The sequence below is a fragment of the Aptenodytes forsteri genome, unplaced genomic scaffold, assembly GCF_000699145.1.
Source record: "Aptenodytes forsteri isolate BGI_AS27 unplaced genomic scaffold, ASM69914v1 Scaffold33, whole genome shotgun sequence".
NCBI classification, from domain to species: domain Eukaryota; kingdom Metazoa; phylum Chordata; class Aves; order Sphenisciformes; family Spheniscidae; genus Aptenodytes; species Aptenodytes forsteri.
In genome coordinates, this window is record NW_008795037.1 from 82,154 (window position 1) to 91,166 (window position 9,013).

At 43.1% G+C, this 9,013-nt stretch overlaps 1 protein-coding gene across 1 annotated transcript in view; it reads right to left on the reverse strand.

Annotated features, from left to right (window-relative positions):
* Nucleotides 1-15: 15 nt before the first annotated feature.
* VSTM2B (V-set and transmembrane domain containing 2B) overlaps nt 16-9,013 on the reverse strand; it is a 24,794-nt gene continuing 15,796 nt past the window's right edge. Inside the window, exon 4 of the mRNA XM_009276765.1 lies at nt 16-790. Within this exon, the coding sequence (XP_009275040.1) occupies nt 638-790 (153 nt within the window). The 3' untranslated portion in view covers nt 16-637. The remainder of the gene's footprint in view (nt 791-9,013) is intronic.

Below are 9,013 nucleotides of genomic sequence, written 5' to 3' on the forward strand. Positions count from 1 at the left end.
GAAAGGCACACAGACCTGTAAAAACTTTATTTCAAAATCTTTTTATTCAACTGTTATTCAGCAATATACAATACAGCTTATAAACAAATGTCTTACCTTGTTTCCAATCTTCATTTAAAAATAAATATTATTGACAGTGAATATTAATTATGGTAAGATGTACCTTTTTAATTAAAATGTCTCCAAAAGAAATAATTTAATTAAAAAAGAAAAAGGAAATCCAAAAAACCTAAACACAATAATCTACTAAAAATATTTCCTTTCTTAGGAAGGGCTTTGACCCAACATCTTTACATATTGTCATAAAGATAACTGCTCAACAGTTCGTGCAAAATGAAGAGTCAGAGGAAAGGTTTAGAAAAGAAAAAATTACATTAAAATAGAGAAATCGTAAGTGCCATGCATAGAGCAGGGCTTTACACCATAGAGTCTGGAAACTAGATGCATTATTCTATGCGGTTTACTTTCTGTGGCATCCCCAAAAATATGTTTTTCCCCCCACGTAGAATTTATCATGCTTCTTTCAGTCTCTTTCTGTCCATCTTTAAAACTGTAGGTATTTTTTTGTCAGGGGTTTGTTCTGTTTTTAAATAGGTTCCTTTTTGTTTGGCTGAGGAGGAGTGGAGGAAGTAGTCCGTCAGTGGTTTACTAATAAATGTACAAGCTTATGCAGTATTAACAGGAACACATATAGGAGTGGGTCTGTAGCATAAATAGGTCCTGTACCTAGAAAAGAGAAAGACAAGGGAGAGAAGGAGATTTTATTCTTTATCTTTTCCAATATAGAAGACTAAATGCAGAAGAGAAATATAGGAAGATTTATTTTTATCACTTCAGAGCCAGGGGTCAGAAGCTTAATTTTAATAGTAAAACAGCATCCTCAAGCTATCCAACTCAAATAGCTTTCTCTTCCCCCTCCCAAATCTAACTCCACTTAGGTCATTTCATTATGCATTACTAATGGTATGCCTAAACTTGGCTTCAGCCAAGTTACCAGCAATTGAGATTTCTATAAATACACCTTAATCTGGTATATAGTTTCTTGAGAAATGACAGGTATCAACCACCCATTACTTTAAAGGGAAATGACAAATGCTGTGGCTGTACTCCTTGATTAACAGGACATGAATCCATTTCATTTGGAATGGGAACAGCAAGACCTTGACATCTTCTTTACCTTTTATAGGAAAGAGCAGAATTTTAAATTAAAAATGTGCACAGGAGCTATAGAAAAACAGAGGTCAGATGTGGAACACATCTGTTACAGTCATTTCTTCCAAACCCAGGGAGGGCAAGACCGCTCCCGCTTCTATGAGGTAAGCTTATGCGGCACGATGTAGGGCTGCAGGGGTAGTTGTGTACGTGCCATCATAGGAAAGCAGGTGCCTGCGACCTTACGGCTGTAGAGGGAGGACGCAGCTCTCCCTGGGCAGGGGCAGACACCGATACCTTTGCTCACAGCAAGAAGTGACATCCATGTCCATACTGCAGCTAACAAGGCTGTCCTGGCCTCGTATCCACTTACACTGAGATACTCGTTCAGTTTTTTTATTTTCTAGTTACCTGCGCCAAAAAGAGAGGAATTTACTGTATGCCACCATGGTCCGGCCCTTCTCCCTTGTGTGGGAGGGCTGAGCTGTGGGGCCGAGGTCCGTTGGCCACGCTCTGCCAGGAGAGCGGGACACGCAGGCATGGCGTGGGGCGCTGGGGCTGCTCCATCTCTGAAACAGGTCACTGCTCTGCTGCCAGGCAAGGGCAAGAATAGTCCCTTCCTACGGAGAAGTTCTGCTGTCCTGGTGCAGCCTACGGCATTGCTGCCTTTTACTCCCCAAGCCCCTGCTGAGCCCACACAAACAAGGCTGGACTGGTCCGCAGCAGCATCTGTTTGGGTCTCAAGTGCCAATGGGTGACACCTTTCCAAAGCCATGACATGGACTAGTGCGTGCAGTTGTCACCAACACTGTAACATGACAATACAGGGCTGCACACCCGTGACTGGTGTCTCACGTGGCCGTGGGACATTTCCACAGGGGTGAATGCAAAAGCAGGAGCCCAGCTGGAGCTTTGCCCTGCAGCTGGAGTGCACAGAGGCACTCGCGGAGAGGCTTCACCAGTGCTGAACACCCTACATACAGGAGTAATCAATACCCAAAATACTGACAGCCACCCAGAAAAGTGACTGTCAGAGCCACTTTGCAAAGCGTGAAAACTTTTAAAAAAAAAGGTTTTTGTGTTCAGTATCTCTGAAAGAGGAATCGGGCCACTTCTATTTAGGAAACTCACTTCAGGCACCCTAACGCACATACTTTAGTCTTGGTCTCTAGGAGATGTGAGTCTCTCAGCTGTGGCATGATCAAAGGAAATACCTCAAACAGAACACTGCTCTTGGGCTCGCTGTTCAGGCTGCCTCATAATCTATATATACCTCACCAGCAAAGCTAGAGTATTATTATCCAATATCAAAATCTAGTTGATAGTAATGTGGTGTGCAATTGAGGAACTCAAGAAATGTCCCCTCAGTGCTATCTCATAGACGCCTAGACTATGTGGAGATTACTTAGTTATTAAGGTTTTAATTAAATCCTTGCATGCACAAACACGTGGCCAAGGACTGCCTACGTAGCAACAGCAAGGCATTAAGATGAATACAGGATTTTTAAAACTGAAAATCATTAACAAACACAATTAACTCAAGTAACTAAAGAACTAACTAATTAAATTCTTGCAAAAAGACCAAAGAAGTGTGTGCAGGAAAGTGTACAACAGCTGCTAAAGCTCAGGTTCCCAGCCAGCACATGGGACAAACAATCACCAGCCCCAAATGTTCTTGCTGCTCTGAGGCAGTAACACAGGAGCTCACAAGCTCGGACTTGCCTTCCCTGACCCAGGAACCAGCCCTGCAGAGCCGAGGTGCAAGGAGGGTCTGCCCCTGGAGACCTGCAGGCAGGATAACCAATCTCCCTTCCTCTGCCTAGAGGGTGAGGGCAGCTGGAGCCCTGCCTGTGCTGATGCCAACCCTGCCAGACTGCCCAGCCTCTGTGCCAGCCTGAAACAGGGCTGTCACAGCCATTCCCCAGCCTCAGGGACCTCCCTCCTCCAGCAGGTCCCGCTGTTCCCTTAAAAACATACAGTCAATTCACAAATATATACCCTACAGTTTTAGTAAGGATAAAACACTAACAACCTACACCAGCAAGAGAAAACAGCTTGCTGACTGGGAAGGCTGAAGGTAAACCCCCATTTTCTGTCCGTCTCTGCGCCTGACATGCTATATGGTATCTGAAGACAGACTGCTTATTCGCAAATTGCAGTCACTGGCACAACAGACCCATACTTCCAGTCAGCACATCCCCATTTCCAAGCTGTCAAATAGCTCTTCTCACTTCTGGGGCATTGCACAGCTGCAAGAATGCCAGCCCAGGATGGTCCCCATGTGCTATTCCCCTGTGCTTGGGGATGGCAAGGGCAGCCCAGCAGCAGCCAACACTCCTGGCAGCTGCAACGCAGCTCACAGGTGCTGAATTTGTGCCAGTTTCACACCTGCCCACCACTGCAGTGAAGATCTGGCCTTGGGTATTTATTATGCTCAAACCTGAGGGTAGTGAGAACCCATTTTTCCCTGCCAGAGCTGAAATTGTTCTTTCAATGAACAGGACTCGAGTTTGAGGAGATGCTGCCAGTTACTCAAAAAAGCAAGCTGCACTTCTGTAAGGGGGGAATCCCTCTGGAAACACTGAGGAACTTAACCTGGAGAAACGGGCTCTTGTAGCCCAGGTGCTCTTACAACCACTGCACTGAAGGGCTGCAAAGGACACCAGGTTAGGATTGTTTCTGTTTTGAATGGAAAGCAGTATTTGTCACAACTCCATGCAGTAGCTGTGTCCCTGCTTACTAAAATCATTCCTACACCAGTTTTACCTTTATGTACTGGTTTTAGTTTAAATCTCAATGCAGGACTGTGAATTAATGCAACAAGTCCAAATTTTTTGTCTTTTCCTCTTGTAGAAATTGCATTGTTTTTAACCTACATTCGCCATCTTCTTAATTTGACAGCAGAACGTGAGTTCAGGCTCTGTTAACAGAATCTTAGCAGTTAAATAAAATATATTTAAAAAAATATTTGCAAGCAATTATTCTTACTGAACACCAAATACAAGCTGCTTTTTTTTCTACTGATTCAGTGTTACTCTGCTCTAAGACTTCAGGCAGTAGAAGCAGATACACAGAACTTCACAATTCTCCTCCCTCTGAACATAAGCAGACCAGACATATAATTTCCAGTAATGTCTCCCCATTTAGTTAACCTCAACCCTTTTCATTATAGGTAGCTTTGTTTATAAACAAGCTGGACTTAGCGTCCTCAATTCTGCTTTTACTACAGTAGTCGAAGTCTTGACTTTTACTTAATAAATTACTACATTTGTAGATGTAAACAAACAGAATGTGGTCTTCACCACTAGGATCTGGACGTGCGATCGACCCAGATTTGAGGACAGAGAGTTTCCATCCAGAGACTTTAAACCAGGCATACGCAGTTACAAACTACAGACACTTAAAAGAAAACATTTCATTTATATTTTGAATATTCATTTGATGTTCTGTTATTGTAAGCTTATTTATCACTACATAGAATTACAATTTTGCTTTTAAACTATTTATATGCACATGACTTAAAGGGAAAGTCTACCACTAAGCAGAACAGTAACAAATTGTTCTGTTCGCGTATGGTGAATTGCTCTCTGGCACCACTCATCCTTCTTTTCGATTTACAACATAACAATGTTTTACTGTAGTTTTCTATTTAATAATTTGTTTTGTGCCAGCATTCATCAAAGTTTGACTTAAAACAGTCAATCCAATTGAAAACAATCATTAATTAACCAGGTGACTTGTGACACATGGAAAAAATGGGATGGTTCTTTTACAAGCTATATTTAAACCAATGGCCAAAAACTACAGTTTCCAGCAGTTTCCTATTCTTCTTCCTAGAAAGAATCTGGAAAGTCCCTTGATGTTTCTTTCTGAGGTGGTGGTAAAATGCAGTGGCCCATGTAATAAAAAGCTGAAAGACATCAGTAGTCTATTTTCCTTGAAAGATGAGGTAACACCAAAATTTGACTGCCTATTCATGATGGAGCTGGGACCCCGGTTGGCAGTTATCACAAGATACTTCTCTGTAGTGGCTTTTATGCAGTGACCTGTTAGCCTCAGACTGTTTCCTTACAGAACTATGTTCAATTAAAACTCTCAAACCTGGCATTTCATTAAAAGGTGAGAGATCAAACTGACCGTATAGATTGATTTATTTTCTCGATCCAGAAACTTTAGACTGTGCTTGAGACACATTCTTGGAGAAACTGCTCCTACTATCTTGTATCTATGGAAAAAATAGGGTTTTATATGGGTTGTTGGTCAAGGATCATTGCAGGCAATAACCTCCTAGATAAAACAAATTCTCTCTCACTGACATACATTTGGAGGACTTCCACTGAATTGAAGGGAATTTACCAAACTTCAGATCTAAGAGCTTCTTAGAAGGTTTTAATTAAAAAGACACCATTACTAAAGTCACTATACACTTACTGAACTGAAGAGATAATAAGCTACACCACATTAGAATTACTCCAGAGCCCGAGACATGATCTTACAAGCTGCATATATCCTTCTTCCACTCTTAAATACTTACAGCACAATCCACACACTGCATTTTTGCTATCAGGGTTTTTTTAAAGGCTTGTAACTGGTGCCTTAAATTTCCTACTCCTCACCAAGTGCTAATTCTCCAGGATGGTGTGCAGAAGTGTATCCAGAGCCTGTGCTAAATTTAGCACACTCCCACAGCTAAACCTTAGAGCACTGCATGTAACGCGAGGTGCTCTTATTAAAAGAACTATGTGGTACTATGGAAATCTATGCAAAAATACTAAACTATGGGGTTCCCATTGCTCTTGGCTTTCAGCTGGCAGTGGATCATCACGCCTAGGCACAACTAGAAACAGCTCCTGAGCTGCCTTTTGGTGTTGCTAATTTTGGCAATGGTGACTTCCCACATATTTATAAGCAACGGCATGGGATCTGCTCACCACTGAACCTGCCTAGAAGGCACGATGACAAAATTAGTTTTCTACCCACTACACATTTTCATTTATGATTTGCTGAATTTTGGAACAGTTTTCCATAACTCCTCTCAAAAAAAATGCCTCATAGAAGTCAGCACATGTATTTATTTCTACATAACCATGCAGGTGTAAGCTACTGATCCTGCTTTCCTCCTTCATCCATACCATCAAGGTTTTTAAGGTCAAGAGTAAATCTTCTCACGCAGCTGGGTGAAACTATCAGCATTGCCCTCCACACCCTTCTTGTGAAAATGCGCACGTTTCACTTTCCTTATCCACAACATAGCCCCAAACTCTCCAGGAAACTGAAACCAGTTTTACTGGCCAGAAGACACTGGCCAGAGTTTTGTAAAACTGTGTTATCATTTTAGGTCTTCTCAATTTCACCTGAGTTTCGCTGTTTGTCTACCTTCTCTCTTAAGATATCCACTGCTATGTTCAGGCCTGTATTTAAAAGTGAATTGTCAAAATACCGTGTAGCAAGGGTAACTGAAAGCCACTCCTATCCTAATTTCAGAAACTTAACAGGTTTTAGTATTTCAAATAAGATTCCATTTGCATTTGGAGTATTTAGCACTCCTGAAATGACCATGTTTGACTTGCCCATACCTGTATCTATGCGCTGGGCTGAACTCATGTGACTGAACATAGAGGTAAGGTAGAATGTAAGGCTTGATAACTCTACAGAGGCTGCATACAGGGCAGCACAATGCAAATTTCCAGCATAGGTAGAAAAATAAGTATGTGTATTTGAGAAAAATCCAATTCTTTGTCGCAGCCTGATTCTTAATTTTGATTGTTGTCGATATGACATCTGAAAAAGCCCATCTAGGACAAAAGACTTTGGTGTTTTAGTGGTAAACCACAGCATGGGTAGCAGAAAGGCACGGGAATTGCAGCATATTGAGAGGCATGACAGCACTGTTAAGGAGACCAGCATCTTCTAGGTCCCCGAGCATTTCAACCGACATGCTTAACCCCCACTTTGAGAAAGAAAACTACAACATGGCTGCCCACCCTTGAATACCATGAAGCCCCTGTTTTAGCATATTCTATGAAAAATGGGTCATGTACATCATATAGTTACGGACAGATCAGAAAACAAAGAAATTGGATGGCAAGGAGAGGGAGGTGTAGTCATGCAAGGAAATGATGCAGAAAGAAAAGTTTGGTTCTGATACGAAGCTAAGAAAAGAAAAAGATTCCTTCTGCAGTGTTGATTTTCTAAAGTACTGCAGTGTTTTGCTGGAAGTCAATCTGTGTGAGTGCCTGTGGGATAGGACAGACGCGTGAAATGGTAGAGGAGTTGGGTATATGTTTCTTAAGGCATTTGCAATTATTGAGGTGGATTTCTGATCACATTAGAGCTCATTTCAGCTGAGACTCATTAAGGCCAAATTGTTCTCAAAACATTAGGACTGACAATCCCTTCCAAATGTGCATATGGTACATGGATCGGTCAAGTGCTCAATTATCCTCTGAGGAGGCTCTTCCCTTTTTCTCCTAGATCCTAAGGACATTATTGGACATAAACTACAGGATTAGATGGACAATTGATCTGATCCAGTTCGGCAGTTGCTGCAGGTCTGCGTGGCAAGACATTTTTGTATTAAACACAGCTACTAACAAACAGAAAGAGGGGTAGTTAAACTATTGGATTTGATGAATGTATGGAAGTGTATATCAAGTAGAGAGCAAGAAATACTTCTACCTTTGTCAAAAATATTTCTACTTTTTAGGTTACCAGAGAAATATGCAGTTTCATTGTCAATAGGCTGGTAAAAACTCATCTCCCACTAAAGTTACAAGAAGTAGGGACACACAATACGGGGAACAGTTGGTACATTTTCCCTCAATATCCCCACTTCCCTTCTGTGGTAGCCAAAGATGCACAGAGCAGTCAGCAGTCTTACTGAAAGCCTCACTCCACTTCTTCCAAATGCTACATTTGACTATGAAAACTGCTGTATTGAGAGAAGGTCGACCAGGGAGCAGTGGTATCCACCCGGCAGAAAGCCATGGCCTCTCTAAGCTCTGCACCCACCACGACTGACGCAGCTTCCCAGACAGAGCTCCATTGGGAACATGCTGCCAGCCAGGTGTCAGGCTGCAGGCTGTGCCCTGCTCTTACGCCAGCACCGGACGGCAGCAGTGAGCACACTGTGGGAGGTGCGCCCAGGCAGAGGGACTCCTCCGCTTAGTGACAGAGCACTGGGAGGAGGTGAGTGGGCTGAGGAGTATCAGGGAGTGCGAGAGAGAGATAGACTACTGGAATCACACCCTACTTTCACTGGGACAGGCCCAACAGGCAGATAGGATGCATGATACGGTGGATTCCCTATCTTCTCTCCGCCTGGCTCAACACGGTGACTTAAGAGATAGGGGGCAACGGTGACAAATTCCTGCCCGGCACAGCAGGCGTGACTCCTCTGTGACTACCCCACCTTCCCAGGTGCCCTGGCGTAATAGGTATGAGGCTCAGCAAGTGGAACTGAACAATAACGAGGCGATGGTTCATCTAGCTTGGAGGTGTTGCTGAGGTTAAATCGGCCTATGCCCTGCGTCAAAACTGCTTCCATAAAGAAAAAAAGAGGGGTCACTGTCACAGGAGACTCCCTTCTGAAGGGAAGAGAAGGCCCAATATGCAGACCGGACCCACTTCTTAGAGAGGCCTGCTGCCTCCTTGGGGCCCAGGTTAAAGTTGTGAAGAAAAAGCTTCCTACCCTGGTACGGCCCTCAGATTACTATCCATTATTGATTTTTCAGGTAGGCAGCAATGAAGTTGCAGCTAGAAGTCCAAGGGCAATCAAGAGAGACTTCAGGGCCTTGGGACGACTGGCTAAGGGATCAGGAGCACAAGCAGTGTTCTCCTCTGTCCTTCCAGTTGCAGGGGA